Below are 16,734 nucleotides of genomic sequence, written 5' to 3' on the forward strand. Positions count from 1 at the left end.
TGCATTGTGAACACTTAAGACAGAATTAAAACTTAATGAACTGCAGTGAGTCTCACATTGAGCTCTACTTTGCCTCTTTAGAATAGATTTTTTTTCCCATTCGTTCACTCTTGGGGGGAGGACGGCACATTGTGAGAGCTCGCGGCGCCCGATGAGAACTGTGCAATCAATGTTTGTGCAATCTTATTTCATTTCGACGATTGTGCGTGTGGCCATCTTAAAACATGACAAGGTGTCAAGCTGATGAAGGGGAATGTTGACAGAGCCACCAGTTGCTAAGCGACGTTTCGCCTCACCTGTGCTTGTTCGCTCTGGTTGTTTTGGCATTTGTGCCTCTTTGCTGTTATTTATGCTAATGAGGCTGCCCATGCATTTCAAACCAACTCTTTAATATGGATAGTCAAGAACTTCTATGGACGGCTATTCACTGCTCATAAAATAATCTTGTGTGCCACCCGTTTGGCCTCAAGATGGTCTGGATGGCTATAAATAGAACACGTGCCTAATAATGTGGCCAGTGCGTGTGTAACATGAAAGGGAAGCAGCAGTGCTCCCCAGTTCAAGGTGCCAGTTGATGTTCCCTTCGAAGGAGTGCATCTCAGCCTCTCATTTAATCATACAGTGTGCGTTCTGCTAAATGTCCCTGTCATCTTGTCTTTACATCACCCTTTCCCTCGCAGCATCAAGCTGTCATCCCTCATATTATCACCCGCGTGAACTCTTGCCCCGCTCATATGTCGCCTCTCAACTGATGCCGTCCCCCCAGTTCCCCCACCCCACCCCCCGTTCTGTCTCTTTACCCCATTGCTTCCACTTCACCCACTTTTCCGTCTCTCCACCTGCGTGTTCCTCATCTCGCAGCCACACCATCCCTTCGTTTGTCATGTCAAGACAGTACGGTATGTTAGTGTCTCACCATCTCTTCGTCGCCTTTTCCTCTTTTGGTGCTGCAGTCTCAGTCTCCGCGCATCCAGGGAGTGCCAAAATAAAGAACGGCTGTTGGAGCAACGCTTCCGTGCCGCCCTGCGAGACTTTCAGCAGTGGCTGGTCAACGCGAAAATCTGCACCGCCAAATGCTTCGATGCGCCGCAGAGTGTGGCGGAGGCCTCCGCCGCCCTGCAAAGAATACAAGTAAGACATATCGTTTACATCCATTTTTTATTTTTAAGACCCGCCATAGGATGACTACAGTTGCAAATTAGCATTAGGCAACATCTGGGATGTTTACAGCAGAGCTTTGCACATATGTGAATATGCACTGTCCTATTAAAAAACTAAAAAATACAAATAAAACATATTTAGAAAATGAAACACAGTCATTACATAACTACAAAATAACATTGTACCCTAAAAATGTAACTGGAATGTTTGTCTTTTTGTTTTGCGCTTGAAGCAATATCCACATGGCCGAGAGGGGTGCTCTCTTTTTTTTTTTTCCGGGAAAGCGGTGGGGGGGGCTCCTCTGTTAGCGTCCTCCTCCAGGATTTTTCCTCCCAGAAGCTAAGTTAGCAGGTGTCAACATCCTGGCCGCTTTTCTGGAGCACCCCAGGGCACCGTCTAAGAGGCAGGTGGTTGTCTGTGAAGGTAGATGTCCCGCCATCCTCGGTTATTACTTTCCTCCTAATTACCTTCCTGTGGCTGTCACAACAAGAAAGCTAGTCTTGGAGGCATTTCTTATCAGACAAGTCACGTGACGACAACAGAAAAAGCCAATTCAGATCTGCTCTTTATTCTATTTTTGTCCCCTATTGTCGCCAAGGTTTTCAAAGAAGGGCGTTCCTTCGGAAGTTGCTTTTGTCAGGATGAGAGGGAATGTGACGATTGTATGGCGACGGAGAAAAAGAGAGCCATGTTTTATTTATCATTGACCTGGTGAGGAATGTGGAACAATATTTCCACATGGCTGACCTCCAGGAGGGACGGCGTGGGAGGGGTGAGTTCGACGGCTGGTGGGGGGGCGTTTGGGGGAAGATAGCCGCGCTGCATCAGCCTCACTTAATTGGTGGTGTACACTTACTCTGGCAAAGGGGTGGGGGGAGATAAAAAAAAAAGCGAGAAGTTTGGAGACAAAAACAAGCCGGGGTGTGTGTGTGTGTGTATGTATGTATGTATGTGTGTGTGATGCGCTCACAGCACAGATGGTGGAGTGGTCCCTGCTGCGCTGCTGTCATCGTCTGAGCTCTGAGGGAGGGTTGTTTTGTGTTAGCGCGTGCATGGAGGAGCTACAGTATGTTTAAAAAAAAAAAAAGAACACTTGACTTGTCTTATCCGCCTACGCCGGTCAAGCCCCGCCCGCCTTGTGCCCACGCATCAGGAATCCGTAATGACTCTTGACTAATTGCCGCATCTGAAAGTGTAACGTGAGACTTGGAGACAAAACAGCCTGTCCGTCACACGCTTGCCTTAGTGAATGAGTCGAGGACACTTTTTAACCACATTATAGGTGTGTGTATTCAATAGCTCCTATTGTCTGTGTTTGCTGTCCCCCCTCAAGGAGTTCTTGAGTGACAGGGAGCACGGCCAGGCCAGACTGAGTACAGTGGGAGCCAGCGGGGAGCTGCTCATGGCGGTGGTGTCCAAAGAGCGAGTTGAGGGGATCAAGGCCAAAGCGGCAAACGCCAGAGAGGACTGGAGGAGCTTGATGAATAACCTTCAGCTGAGGGAGGACGCGCTCAAGGTGTTTTTTTCTTTTTCTCCCGTTACCTTTTGTTAGCAATTATTACGCCGCGTTTCCAACCAGATGGTCAAGTTCACTTCAGTTGCCTTGTCTTCCCGCCTCAGATTCAGTTGAGTGTTCCACAGTTTGTGATCCCCAGAAAAAAAAAAATCCGGAGTTTATAAACTCTCAGCTCCTATCATCCGATAATCAATAAAATTCACAAAATGCTTCCCTTAGTACATCAATAGAATTTCAGTATCTCTTTTTAAACTGTAATACTCAAATATTCCCTGTAGTCCCGTACAAGATCACGTGTCTAAATATTGTGATGTCGTACCACTATTCGCTTCACCAATAAATTCCGTCAAACTTTATTTACACAGACTTTTTCATACACAAGTGCTTTCTTCAATAAAAGCCAAACGTTAATAGACACACGCGCAGACATGCACGCCCAAAGTAATACTCACATCGACGGGCCTTTACAGCAGCGCACGGCTTAAATTAAATGACAGTACAGGGGCTCTCGCTACCGGAAGATTAAAAAAAAAAAAGCTACCAGGTGACACCAGAAAATACAATTAGCATCTCCCCCCCGCCCCCATACTATAAATCAAGAACAATAAAACAAAATGTCGTCAATAAACGGGAACGCACGAAAGTAAACGAGGCGCAACAATGGTCGCCACGTGACATTTTGCTCTTCTTTATCTTCTTGTCATATTATTAGAACAAAGGCTTTGTTTGGGGGGGGCTCTGTTTTGTTTTCTTCTTATTCCATTGCCGTTGTTTGCTTTTCATTTTTGAGTCGCCCGCATTTGCGCAGCATGGTACATATCACGCTTTGTTGTCACGTTTTGATCGACTGAATGCCCGTCTAGAGCTTGCGGTGTCAGATGACGGAGTTCGAGGCCAGTGCCGAGCCACTGCAGGAGTGGTTGAACAGCGCTGATGTCAGAGTTCAGGAGAGCAGCGCTCGACTACACGACCTCTCGGCCAAGAAACAAGAGCTTGGCAAACTGCAGGTAATGATCTAGCGCCCCCGATTTCAAATATGTCATGTTTGATGCCCGATATTGTTGTTAGAATCTTTAGTGTTGCTGTACCCTGTCTACAAGCGCCTATATTAATAGTTTAAACTGTAAATATACCACAAAGTGATCGCAAAACAGTTCTTATACCTCAGTAGACCAAATTTAAAGGTGCACTGCATTTTAAGAGCAACAAAAATGTCAAAATCCCTTCAACACGATCGCTCAGATACTATTTTTGAACGTCTGTTTTTTCCTTGTAATCCCCTAAATGGACCAGCTGATTTTTCAAGGGCACCAAAATGCTCGTAGCTCCCCATCAGATAAGGCTCCCTAAAGTGTAATCTGAAATCAGATGGGGGGGGGGGGGAGAAGACCTAATTATATTTGTTGAGCACCAGTGGATCAAAATAGAGCAGCGGCTTGACATAATAGTCGAAGGCAAAGTCGGGGGAATCTAATTAAATCCCCCTCTGTCAAAAGCGTTTTTTTTTTTTTTTTGCCTTGCATGCGATAACTGAATCTGTCAGGTCTGGCAGAGACAAAAAAAAAAGTGTGTGAGGTGGTGGTGGGGGTGGGGGGGTGAGGTAGAACATTGACGTGCGCATAAAAAGACAAAACTGACAATGGAGGGGGAAATACATCAAGCCCATCGCAAAGCTCACTGTTGATATTTCTGCGTATCGACTCTGTCGCCTTTTTTTTCTGGCCCAGCAACCAATTACACCTCAAGTATAAGCAGTTTACCAGACAGCTGAGATTGGCTCCAGCTCACCCGCAACCCAAATGAGCACCAGCGCTATCAAAAAAAATAAAATGGTTGGCTGGTTATGCATATCTGACACATTGTCTTCTGTGTGCTCCACCAGAGTGTCCTGGAAGAGATGGCCACTCGGGATACGGAACTGGGCCGCCTCAGGGAAAGAGCTCACGGTCTGTGGGAGGGTCAGGCGGCGGGCAAGGGCTTCCTCCATCGAGTGTCTCAGCTGTCTGCACAGTACTTGGCTCTCTGCAACTTGACCAAGGTAAAAAAACGTTGGCTCATTACTTGCCATTTTTTTCGTGAACTTTCCCTTTCCCGGGTTCATTTGTCTCTGCATTCCGAAAACGGTCCACGTCATACCTACGAGCCTGATCAGCACAAGAAAGGGCATAGGCTGTGTTAGCTTCATCCAAAAATGTCAAATGTGTGAAACGTGGCAGTGCAGCAGCAGCTGACCTTTTTCACGTCCTCATTAAACGGATCCATTGGATCATATGTGGTTGTCAGTGGGGACAGGCAGAGCGTTTTCACAAAATTTATTGCCATTGAATCACTAGGCTGCCGGAAAACCTTTTTTTTTTTTAACTCATTCACTCCCAAAGACGTTTTGAAACGTCTTTTCAGGCTTGGTCCAGAATTGGCTGGTACTGAATGAGTTAATGGTTTTTTTTAAACTGTCGATTAGCGTTGCGCAGTTCTGCCTTGCTCCTCTATTCAATTATGTGGACATTAAATATGTATGGAAGACGACTTGTGACAAAATGGCTGGCACACAACCGCAGTGTGGCATTAAGTTGCTTTTCTTGTATAGTGTCCTGTGCCGTCCAGATACTCACTTACCGTGATTCTGTTCCCCATCTTATTTTTGTGCAGGACAAGGCCTCCAGGATTGAGCGTGTGGTCGGGGAGCATCGCCTCTTCTCTCAGGGTCTTAAAGAGCTCCAGGAATGGGTGTGCGAGGCCCAGATTGTCCTCGCCACTTGCACTTCCACCACCTCTGATAAAGCCATGCTGGAGGACCAAATGTTACAGCTGGAGGTAAGCAGGAAGCGAAGAAACTACGATGAGGGCAACACGTAAAACTGAAGTGGTTACGATAGATGCCATTCGAGTTCAATTGTCGCTCCATGTGCGCAGGCTTTGCTTGCTGCCCGCCAAGAGCGGGAGATCCAACTAAAGATGCTGCTCACCAGGGGGGAAGCCGTTCAGCGAAACACGTCGGCCGAGGGCGTCCCGGTCATCCGGAAACAGATCCAAGACCTCAAGGACTCGTGGGACTCCCTGTTGTCTTCCTCCATCAAATGCAAAAGGTTGTGAGCCAGTCGGCCAGTTTGACATGGCACTTGCATCTTGGTTCAGAGATCATTTCTCCTGCCTTTTACAATTTCATTATTGCGATGCCTTTGCATGTGGAAAAGGAGAGCCACCTGCGCTTTTCAGCTGTTTATTAAAGGGTATTAGAATAGTACATTACATATTGCAGTAATCCCTCGTTTATCGCGGTTAATGGGGACCAAAACCACCCGCGATAAACGAAAATCCGCGAAGTAGCGACCTATTAACATATATTAATTTATTTATTTTTTAAGTCCGCAAACGGTCCGCGAGAAGCTACGAAAGTCAGCAAAACAACAGCGAGTCACATAGATCAACATATACAGTACTGTACTGCATGTATGTAAAAGAAAAAAAAATTGTTTTTTTTAATGAATATATTTGAAAAAAATCCGCGATGCACTGAAGCCGCGATAAAGGAACCGCGATATAGCGAGGGATCACCAACTTCGAAAGCTCACGCAGGTGCTGCTCTTGGTCGTAGCTAACGCCACAGACATGCAGAGCCCCGCCTCTTAAAGACGCACACAAAGACGCCACAGTGATGTATTTTCTTTACATTTTACGCTTGGAAATTTGTGTGCTCATATGTTTAGTGTGTTCAAGTACTGAAAGCATGCCGAAGGGATACTTTTTTTTTTTTAATACCGGTAAATATAAAAATTACATAGTCTCTCCATATAACATACTGTAAAGGTTTTCCCCTTTAGTGGGTGGGTGTGAAAGCTGGTTCACTGTCCTTGAATTTGTGTTTATGCTCGTGAGTTAACATCGCCTTTCGGCATTAACAGCCAGCTGGAGGGCGCCTTGTCACAGTGGACCAGCTATCAGGAGGATGTGGGTCAGTTTGTGCTCTGGATGGACCGCGTCGAAGAAATACTGAGCTGCTCGGACAGACAGTATGCAGAGATGAGAGACAAGACCGCAAACCTGGGCAAGACCAAGGTATAACGCATGCATGAACATTTAAAAATTTGTAAGTGAAACCAAAAGTTTCTCCCGACAATGAACATGTGCGTGTGTGTTCATTCATTGCAGCTTTTGTTTGAAGAAGTGCTGAGTCACAGTTGCCCCCTGGAGACGATCGCATCAAAGGGGGCCAACATGGCGGAACACTGCAATACCCGGCACGAAGTGAAGCAGCTCCAGAGTAGATACAGCACCCTGCAGGAAAAGGCCAAGGTATGTCACGGCGTTTTGCTTTGCTCTGCTTTTGCTGTTTCGGAATGATCAGCGCTTATTTGTTGGTTTATTTCACAAGAACGCAGTTAATAAGGCCATGGGGCTAGTGCTAACCCACCAGGAGTATCAACGAGGGCTGCATGTGTTCGAAGATTGGCTGGAGCAGGAGCAATCCACCCTGGCATCGTTGTCCCATCCAGAGGGTAACGTGGACACACTTGAGGAAACACTGGAACAACTTCAGGTCATCAAACTGAAAGTCGTTAAGCTGCATTATTGGTGAGGGGGGGCACTGTATTCACTCTCACTTCTGTTCCTCAAAGATTCTACAGCAGCGCTGCTCGGACGGCCAATCGCTGCTGTCTTCGGTGCTGAGCAGCAGAGAGCGGGTCATTCCTTGGGGCGTACCCCAGATCGAGGACAGAGCCCTTGACACAGCGCAGCAGGAGTGGGGGGGCTACCAGGCCCAGCTGGCAGAGACTCAGGCGCAGTTGAACTCCACCCTGACCAGAGTGAGAGAGATGGGCCGGACCTTCCTCAGTTTGGCTCGCTGGCTTGAAGAGATGGAGGAGGAGGCCGGCTTAAGGCCGCACCGCAAGTCAGACAGAAGCACGAAGGAGACTCAGCTGAAGAAACTCAAGGTACACGCGTCAAAAAAAAACAAAGCTGTCATTCACATGTCCCTCGTTTATATTATATTCTTCGCTGTGTTGCTCGTGAACAGCTGTGTCTTGAAACGGTGCTGGCACGCCAAAGCGAAGTGGACGGCCTCTCCTCCGTGGCCCAGCAAGCTCTGCAAGAAACCGACATCAGCGGTCGCGTCAGCGTCACGGCAACCCGACTCACTGAACGCTACCACTCCCTGCTGCTCGGCGTACAGGTGCTTGTTTTCTCCTTGGAATCGCCGGTCGCCTCGCAAATGTGTTCAAGCAACACACACACACACACACACACACACACACACACACAGATAATGACTACAGATAAATAACATCCAGCTAATTAAGCAATGATCCAATCTCATTGAGCTCGGGTTGATCCATTCCTGTGTATTTTCGGAAAGGGATTTACAAATGTGTGCTTTGTATTTAAAAAAAGCTTTTGATGCTTTCACCATGGACTTTATTCCATCGAGTGTTTGGACGTTTGTTTCAGCAGTGAACCATTGAAGTAGTCCCCATCGTTTGATCCATCCTCTTCGTTTGTTGTCTCCTCCATTTTTTTTTGGGGGGGGGGGGGTTCTTTGAAAGAAAAATCAATGGGGCTTGCTCTATTGTGCGCCCAGTGAGACAATATCACACCCGGCACCGGGAGTGGAAAAGCTATCCACGCACCTCATTGATTTTTACACCTTCAGTGACAACCCTTTCCAAAAGTTGGGGCGGCTAAAATTGGTTTCGCCCACACCCGCACACCATCCCCTTTGATGTTACGCTCCTTTACAATTATGCCATGTGAAGTAGGAGGAGGTGAGGGGCTGTTACCTCCCCCCTCATCAAAGGTGTGCACTCAGCGATCTCGGCTAATTGGAGTTCCTCACCACAGGATTTTTGGACATGGCGTGAATAGGGTGTCAAAGCTGCAAAGAAGCCCTCTGCATCCTCGTGGTGTTATTGACTCAAAATCTCAGTCAAGTGGATAACGCCCCCCCCCCCCACACACACACCCCACCCACCCCCACACCCCCTCCCTTGTGCAGATAAAACAGGGTAGGTGGGGAAATTAGTATTTCCTGTTTTGATGGCTGTTCAGAGCTTTTGGTCCTCGGTGATTCGAGCCTGCTGGGGGGGGCGGGTGCAACTTGAAAAGAGGAGCGAGGCCTTTGAGCCTTCCCAACACTATCATAAACAACCTGAAGGCTGTTGCCGATCACATGGGAAATAAGTCGTGCAACGTATCCAAAATAAATAGCGATGATGGATTCATGCATGAAAATGAATTTATGATAAGGACGCCAAAACAATGACGCAACTGTTTCGACCTGCTTTTTTTCATCGACACTATGCCAGGAGACCGTCAAGCAATTGCAAGAGGAGCTCAAGTGTATCAAGGAGACCGAAAACCTTTGCGTGTCCTTCACCGAGTGGCTCGACTCGACGAAGAAGAGCTTTGCACAAGTGACCGACACTTCTGAACCTCTCGACCGCAATGCACTGGAAAAGAAGCTGAACAAATTAGAGGTACTGCTCTAATTAACCATACACACGTGCATTGGGGAAGGAGTGGGGGGGGGGGTTAATTAACAACTGCCATTTTATATCTTACACCGAATTCAAGATTGCTTTATTCTCATTGTCTGATACATATTCCAAAAAATTACTTTCTTTTTTTTTTTTTTTTTGGCAGGATTGTTTGTGATGCATCACGTCAACGTTGATGAGTAGTTGACTACTACAATGACGTTATCATGTAGTTGACTTTCAATTTAAGAGTAGTACACTGTATTTGTTAGTATATGTTCTATAGTAGTTTGCATATTTGCAGGTTGTCAAGCTCACAATGCTCACAATGTAGCTGCTGGCTTCAGGTTTTAAAGCCCTTAGTGGGAATGTTTTGAGAACGAGGTAACACAACACCATAGTATATTTGCTTGGATAACACTTTTTTTTCCCAGCATGCTTAGCCAAGAAAAAGTGTGTTCTTGGGTCTTTTTTTTTAACACGTTTTCTTTTTGCTTTTTTGCCCAAATGGCAATTTTTGACAAGTAGCTCTCCTGCATAAAACAACAACATCATAGCTTGCTCTTGCAAGATGTCAATGCCTGTGTGTGTGTATCGATCCTTTGTCTTTACAAAGACAAACTGGATGCTGCTTTTGTTAGCTGTTAGCAGGGTGTGACGCCCCGCTGTGATGACGAGGATGAAGAAGAAGCCCCGGGTGTCAGCATCCTGCTGGCTCAGACTTCTATAATTGATGTGCCGCTTCACCACACTGCTCTCGTGTCCGCAGTAGTATAGCGAAGCATCTCCGGCAAACTACCCCGCCTGCGCAATTTCTTAACTATGTCGGCTACGTGGTGCGTCTCCCGAGCTCTGTCGTTATCTTCGTGCGAGATCGATTGAGAGCTTCTGACACGTGTCTGTTCACCAACTTAAGTCATTCCCCTGCAGTGAGCCCTCAAGGGCCGCTCATTGAACTGCGATGATTATGCATCGACACAAAGCGTTAGCAGTCAATAGCTACGCCAAGGGTGATTAGTTGGATTTGTACTTCGGTTGAGGTTTGACTTGACACGGCTGTCAAAGAGCTTGTGTATGGACACGCGTAAGAAGTGTACTGGGGCTTCCCTGCTGTCAATGTGCATTATTAGGCATAAGCAGTACTATTATATTGTGTGTGTGTATTTTTGTCATATCATAGCATCTTTTTTTAAAAAAATTTATTCACTCATTCACTCCCAAAGACGTTTTTAAACGTCTTTTCAGACTTGGTCCAGAATTGGCTGGTACTTAATGAGTTAAGGATTGTTTGGATTTCATTCAAAATGAAAGGTTAACATCTGTCCAGGTACAATCACAATCCTCATCAAACAAAACAAAAACAAAAAAATCCCCATTCCAAAATGTATTGGTTTTTGACATTGCCTGTACATATTTCTATAATTAATGCAATATTCCAAGTCATGGATTACGGTGACTGCAGACAAATGTTGACCGAATGCTTGTCACACAAACAAGGAAGTACACATTGAATAATTAATACGAGCATGATGGAGGAGCGTTTTAATAGCCCAAAGGGTGCCCCGGTGTGCAGCTCATAAATAATGTTCAGCAGACTGTAATGTCTGTTACTTTATCGGGCGTTAATGAAGCAGTATGGATCCTAAACACGCCATAGGGACTGAAGAACATTTCCGAGCAGGCCAGACACACGACGGGCGGCTTCGAGAGGAATTTGGAGTCGGCATTCTGTGACATGTGGCTGAGTCAACCTCAAATGGCAATTACGCTCTTGTTTCTTGTTTGACTTCCAAGTCCTATTAAAGCAAACCATGTGTTGGCTGTCTTATTAAGACGGGATAGAAGTAGCTCAGGTAGGTCACTGGAAAGACGGAGTGGGGTAATGGTGAGACGCAAACGTGGACGTGCGCCGGCAGGCACATCACATGGTTAAGATAGATAGCTGGAGATGTCTCGTCGAGCTGAGCTCACACTCGAGCCGTAATCGAGCCAAAACGAAAGCTCGATGGCGCCCCATTGAGCTTGTGTTGCTGTTTCCCTGGAAACCCCCCACAGCAGCTTCTTCTTGTTAGGGCTCTTATAATTAACTCCTCCTTCCATATTACTCTTTTATGACAATGTGTTTTTAGAAACCGAGTGTTTGTGTGTTTTTTCAAATAGTGTTGTTAGTATACTACCAAACGTATGACATTGTTGGAAATGTTCAGTACTGGAAAAATATGTATTTCTCAATTCAATTCAATTGTATTTATAGAGCACTTTCGAACAGCCATCGCTGCATGCAAAGTGCTGTACATTTCTGCCCTGTTTGATCACACAGAGTCTACAAGCAGATCTCCACCATGGCCACAGCTTCCTGAAGTCCTTGAGGGAATGGGCCGAGCAGGCCGCCAACTTCCTGAGCGAGGCCGGAGCCGAGAGTCTCGGAGTGGAGGTGGAGGCGCGTCTTTCCCAGCTGGAGGAACTGGCGGGCTGGCTGAGGACCGAACACACCTTCCTGGAGCGTGCTTCGCTGCTGGCCAAGGAGTTCCAGGAGCGCTATAAGGCCCAGGCCCAGTGGCTGGTGGAGATGAAGGCTTTGCTGTGCTCGCCTCCGGAACCCAAAGTCGACCTTTACCAACGGAGGGTACAGCTTACTAAGTACAAGGTGAAATTGCTGATTTTACATTTTTGAAAACTTTGTTTCTAAATACAGTATATGTGTGAAGATTATTTCTGGTAGCGAGAAGACTTAAAACTATAGCATCCAGTTCTCCATGGTGGAGATTGAGCATTAAACAGTTTTTCACCATTTCAGTTTTCCAGAATTTTGGGGGCATGGCTAAACGGGGCCCAAGTGTTGTCACCGGGTCCCGGCACGAGTTGCCTCTCCCTCACAATAAAAGAACTTAGTGTAGCGGCCGCTGTAGAGTGCCTTATCGTTGTTCTTAAGTGAGTGCATGTCACGCAGAGAAAGGCAGAATAGCGTTTTTTTGGGGGGGCAGGGCTTGTTAAGTCTGATTTGACAGCCAGCGCATGGATGAAGGCTGTGATGTGACTTGGTTGCTTTGGAGTGCCTCATTGTTGGCCGTGAGACGACACTTTTGCGGAAGGAAATGCTGTAATGCCACAACAGGGATGTGAAGTTTTACACTCATGAAGACCTGTTGTGCTGAAGGCAATTAATGTCGTGCTGGCGCTCGTGTCATCACACATTGAATTATCTGATTGTGGTTAGTGCATGAAATCACATTTCTTTGGGTTCTCTGTAAATGCCTGATGTGTCGAGGTTGTCTGTGGTAAGACTATAGACTGTCTTGTTTGCCCTCCAGACTCTGCTGCAGACGGTTCAGTCCCACGATGGCTCCATCAGGTCGGTGGTAGAGAAAGGCGACGCTCTGCTGGCATCCGTCCATTACCCCTCGGTCCGGGACAAAATGAGCAGGCTGCAAAAGGACTACACTGATCTCTGTAACATGGCCATGGTATGCAAAAATAAAAAGTGAAATATACAATATTTCAGCTTGACTATTCATCTGGATCACGTGCACTTATTGCGGTCTTGTCGCTTAGGCTCACGTGACGCAACTGGAGGGCCAAATGAAGGAGCAGGAAGCGTACCACAACGAGCTGCAGGAGGTGGAGCGCTGGCTGCTGCAGATGTCCAGTCGGATGGTGACGCCCGACCCCAGCGTGAGCCGCAGCCTGGAGGCAGCCACTCAACAACTAGCCAAGCACAAGGTGACCACCAGGGCTTTTTTCCCTATATACACACCGATGATAGTAATCCCCACCATATTCACAGTTCACTATTCACACATTCACCTATTTTTGAGCGCTTTCCGAAAGACCCCGAAATGCCGCCTAAGCCCTCCCAAAATGAACGTGATCTTCGCAGATGCCCTCATGCACGCCTAATAGCCTGCGAGACCACCTCGTGTGCCATCAGTCTGTCGTGACCTCCCGCGTCGCTGACCCATTTTGAACATCCTGACGTTGCGCCGCTACGCCGGTCCCCGGCGCTACCCGATGTCTCCTTTTGTCCTTCGCAGGCCATCATGGAGGAGATAGCGGGCTTCGAGGAGCGCTTGGCAAGCTTGAAGCAGTGCGGGCACCACCTGGCGAACGGCTGCGACGAGCGCGTGCAGAGTCGGCTGAGACAGCAGGTCCATGCGCACCAGCAAGGCATCAGAGACAGCTACTCTGCCATCTGCAGCACGGCGCAGAGGGTGAGTAAGACGGGAGGAAGGGCTTTGAAGCAAACAAATACATTTTATCTACATGGCCTTTTTTTCCACAGCAGCAATTTTATTCTTACAGGCTTGTGTGTATTGGGTGTATGCCATAAAAAAATGTCAGGAAACGTTGACTAGAACAGCTGAACTTTATTTGGGGTCCATCACGGGCACTTTCTAACATGCACATTCTAACATGAGTTAGAATGTGCTGAATGCAACCACATCATGGGTATTAGTGGGTGTGAACACTCGCGCAACCGCATTGTTTCAAATTTACAATTGTGAGTTGCACAGTTGTGATTTGTATTTCTCATAAAAAGCTGGCATTTGAATCGGGATGTGTAATCTTTTAACGTTTACTCTGTACGTGGCAAATAAGGCCGCACGTGAATGCAGAGTCACGCTCGGCTAACATCAGTGTCAATTCAGCGGCGCCGCCAAAACAAGCACTTAATCCTAACCCAATGCAACACTTAAACCGTCTCTTGACGATGCTCCTTCACCGCCAGCAGGGAGGCCACAATGCCGACTGACAGTAACCGCACCGAGATGAAACCAGCCAGCCAAAGTCGCTAACTCTATCTGGCCATATTAATCCCCGTATATCCCCTGTCAACTCCACAGTTTTCATGCTTGCGCCAAATGACGGCAACTGTTCAACGGCACCATAATCCAGTGCCACTCTGCCGTTTTGGCAACTTCCACTCTGTCATCATTACTGACCTCCCCAGACGCCACCACTACCGTTGTTGGTCCCCCCCCCCCCCAACCCCCCAACACCAATCTGGCATTGTGTGATCCAGCCACACTGCTGGCTTCTCCTCAATTTGTAAACCCTCCCAACCATTTTATCTGCCAAATGCGTTCCCGACGTAAGCTCTAATATCCTGCCTGCCACTTGCCACATTGCCAGCTTTGGAGCCGTTGCCAAAAAAAATTCCAGGCGGTGTGCCAATGCATCCCTTCCCCCTCCCACTTTCTTTCTTTCTTTCTTGTCAATCAGACATGGCTGTTTATGAGGATATGGACGCCTCCACATTCAACACCTGTCAAATAAGATGCTGCACGTCCTTTTAAAAAATAATAATTTTATCATTTAAATGGAGAGTTAGTAGCCTCCCTTGACTAATTCCTCCCCCGAAACAAAGCCACACCCCTCGATTACATACACAAGATATAATGTGCACTGTAAACGTAAGTCGTAAACTTTTTTTGTAATAGAGCCTCCATTAAATGCATTTTTTTCCCCTGAAATGGTTTCTAGGTATATCAGAGTCTGAACCATGAGCTACAGAGACATGTCAGTCTCCAAGACACTTTGCAGCAGTGCAAGACTTGGCTGACGTCCGCCTCCCGGGAGCCAGAAACTCCCGCACTAACCCCTCTCAGCCTGGAGGAGGCGCTTCAGCAGGTCCGGAACACATCTCTCTCTCGTAATTGATGAATCGGTTAACGAATGAAGTCTCTCTCAAAAGATTGCGCTACCGTTGAGTGACCATGAACTTGTTTGGCCAGGTGAAGCAGGAGCGGGCCCTGCAGGAGCAGGCCAGTACTTACCTTCAACTTGTGTGCTCCTCCTGCGATCTCTCACTTCTTCCGGTACAGGAGGTGGCTACCGCCATCCAGCAGGTCAAACTCCAGGTTTGTGGCTTCACATCAAAACATATTTTAGTATTAAAGGTTGTGGTTCACAGCCTTCCTCGAGACCCAAAGGCATAACATTGAAATGAGACTTTTAAAAACTGATTTTGGCAAGACAAAAAAAAAATGCTGTATAAAGTGTAAACTACGGTTCCTTTTGTTCCACAGATCGATGAGCGCAGGCTGCTCTGCGAGAAGATCGCAGAGAGCTGGAGGGGCGTCGAGGAGCACAAGACAGATCTGGAGGTGCAGCTTAGAGAAACTGAGCAGCAACTTGAGAACCTCATTAGATGTCCATCAGAGCTCGAGCCCAGAATTGCACAGAACCAGCTGGACAAAGCACAGGTGTGCATTTAGGCTTCACTGCTAATGATGTTGAATGATTTTTTTGAGTAACCATCAGAGGAGGAAAAGTTTTTCTTCTATGAATATGAAACTGCGGACTGTTTTTGGGACTGTCGTGAAGTTCCAAGTTCCCAATCAATCTTTCGCAGGAGTTCCTCCAGCAGGTGAGGGAGAGGCAGTCCGAGGTAAGCCGCTTGGTCGAGACCATCGAGCGGCTGACGGATGGACGGGACTGCGCCGCCACGCGGGACGCCAAGAAGCTGCGCGGGATCTCGATGGAGATGGCTCATCGTGCCGAGGAACTGGAGGCGGAGCGAGGGGAGGACATGCAGTGCAGCGGCGAGTACCAGGAGAGCGTGGCCGCTGTCGAGGAGCTTTTCCATCAAGTGTCCAGGGAGTGGGACTACCTCGCGAGGTACCAACCACATAACTCTTGCGTCTTACTCACTGTACTGTCGTAAATATTAGTTTCTCAAACTTTCATCATTGCCAATGAAATAAAACTACCATGTCATAGAAATTCAAAATTGTCTGTGGACAGGGCTGACACTGAAAGCACAAGGGAGCATCTCGGAGCTCTGAGGAAGTTGTCCAGCGATCTTGTGGAGCAACGCGCAACACTAGAAGATCTCCGCGAGCAGAAACAAGCCATCCTGCCTCGAATAAGCCTGCTGGACAAGGAACTGGTCAAACAACAGGTAACGTAGCTTCCCATTTCAGAACTGTGTCCAATTTTTTTCATCTTTGTAAAGCTAATAACGCTCGGTTCACCTTCTGTAGGTGGCTCATCTCGAGCAGCGCTGGGCCCAGCTTGAGTGTCTTATCCAGCAGAAGATCCAGGACTCCTCGCAAACCCTCCAGGATCTGACGCAGGTGGAAACCCAGCTGAGGGACGCCCGCGAGTGGGCGGAAGAGCAACGGCCCGCGCTCACCTCGGCACTGAAGACCAGCCCGCCTCCCGACCTGGCCCAGAGTTTCTTGTTCGACCACCTGAGCGTCTGCGTGGAGCTGGAGGCTCAACAGCAGCTCCTCGCTCGAGCGGTGAGCGAGGCGCAGGCCGTGGCCTCCAGGCTGGGGCTGAGTGAGAGGAAATCCCTGCAGGAGCTTGTCAAACAAGCCCAGACTGAACTGGAGGCGTTGGAGGCTCGGGTGACCCAAAGGAGAAAGTATCTCAGCAAGGTAAAATACCTTTTATGAAAAGAGTTCATTTTATCCTACGATTGAAATACTGATTAATCGATCACCGTCTACAGTAGTCGAAGAGTAAAAAAGTAATTTTACAGGTTGTTTACAGTCGCCTATAATAGTTAAAACTGTAAATATACCACAAGCTACGATGTAGTTGCTCTACAACGAAGACGCGCAACTCTAAATCTATAAT

At 47.5% G+C, this 16,734-nt stretch overlaps 1 protein-coding gene across 6 annotated transcripts in view; it reads left to right on the top strand.

Annotated features, from left to right (window-relative positions):
• The window catches only part of LOC147187727 (nesprin-1-like), a 95,189-nt gene that overhangs the window by 42,015 nt on the left and 36,440 nt on the right, over positions 1 to 16,734 (top strand). For all 6 annotated transcript variants that reach the window (XM_086099619.1, XM_086099617.1, XM_086099620.1 and 3 more), the window contains exons 57-78: positions 954 to 1,131; positions 2,495 to 2,677; positions 3,541 to 3,684; positions 4,560 to 4,715; positions 5,327 to 5,491; positions 5,591 to 5,763; positions 6,580 to 6,733; positions 6,827 to 6,970; positions 7,050 to 7,214; positions 7,294 to 7,611; positions 7,695 to 7,850; positions 8,980 to 9,150; positions 11,471 to 11,797; positions 12,462 to 12,614; positions 12,703 to 12,870; positions 13,182 to 13,358; positions 14,632 to 14,778; positions 14,883 to 15,008; positions 15,177 to 15,353; positions 15,503 to 15,768; positions 15,895 to 16,051; positions 16,134 to 16,532. In XM_086099619.1, the coding sequence (XP_085955745.1) occupies positions 954 to 1,131; positions 2,495 to 2,677; positions 3,541 to 3,684; positions 4,560 to 4,715; positions 5,327 to 5,491; positions 5,591 to 5,763; positions 6,580 to 6,733; positions 6,827 to 6,970; positions 7,050 to 7,214; positions 7,294 to 7,611; positions 7,695 to 7,850; positions 8,980 to 9,150; positions 11,471 to 11,797; positions 12,462 to 12,614; positions 12,703 to 12,870; positions 13,182 to 13,358; positions 14,632 to 14,778; positions 14,883 to 15,008; positions 15,177 to 15,353; positions 15,503 to 15,768; positions 15,895 to 16,051; positions 16,134 to 16,532 (4,204 nt within the window). The remainder of the gene's footprint in view (positions 1 to 953; positions 1,132 to 2,494; positions 2,678 to 3,540; positions 3,685 to 4,559; positions 4,716 to 5,326; positions 5,492 to 5,590; positions 5,764 to 6,579; positions 6,734 to 6,826; positions 6,971 to 7,049; positions 7,215 to 7,293; positions 7,612 to 7,694; positions 7,851 to 8,979; positions 9,151 to 11,470; positions 11,798 to 12,461; positions 12,615 to 12,702; positions 12,871 to 13,181; positions 13,359 to 14,631; positions 14,779 to 14,882; positions 15,009 to 15,176; positions 15,354 to 15,502; positions 15,769 to 15,894; positions 16,052 to 16,133; positions 16,533 to 16,734) is intronic.

The sequence above is a fragment of the Hippocampus guttulatus genome, chromosome 20 (genome assembly GCF_054856545.1).
Source record: "Hippocampus guttulatus isolate MCC_2025c chromosome 20, RoL_Hgut_1.0, whole genome shotgun sequence".
Classification (NCBI taxonomy): Eukaryota; Metazoa; Chordata; class Actinopteri; order Syngnathiformes; family Syngnathidae; genus Hippocampus; species Hippocampus guttulatus.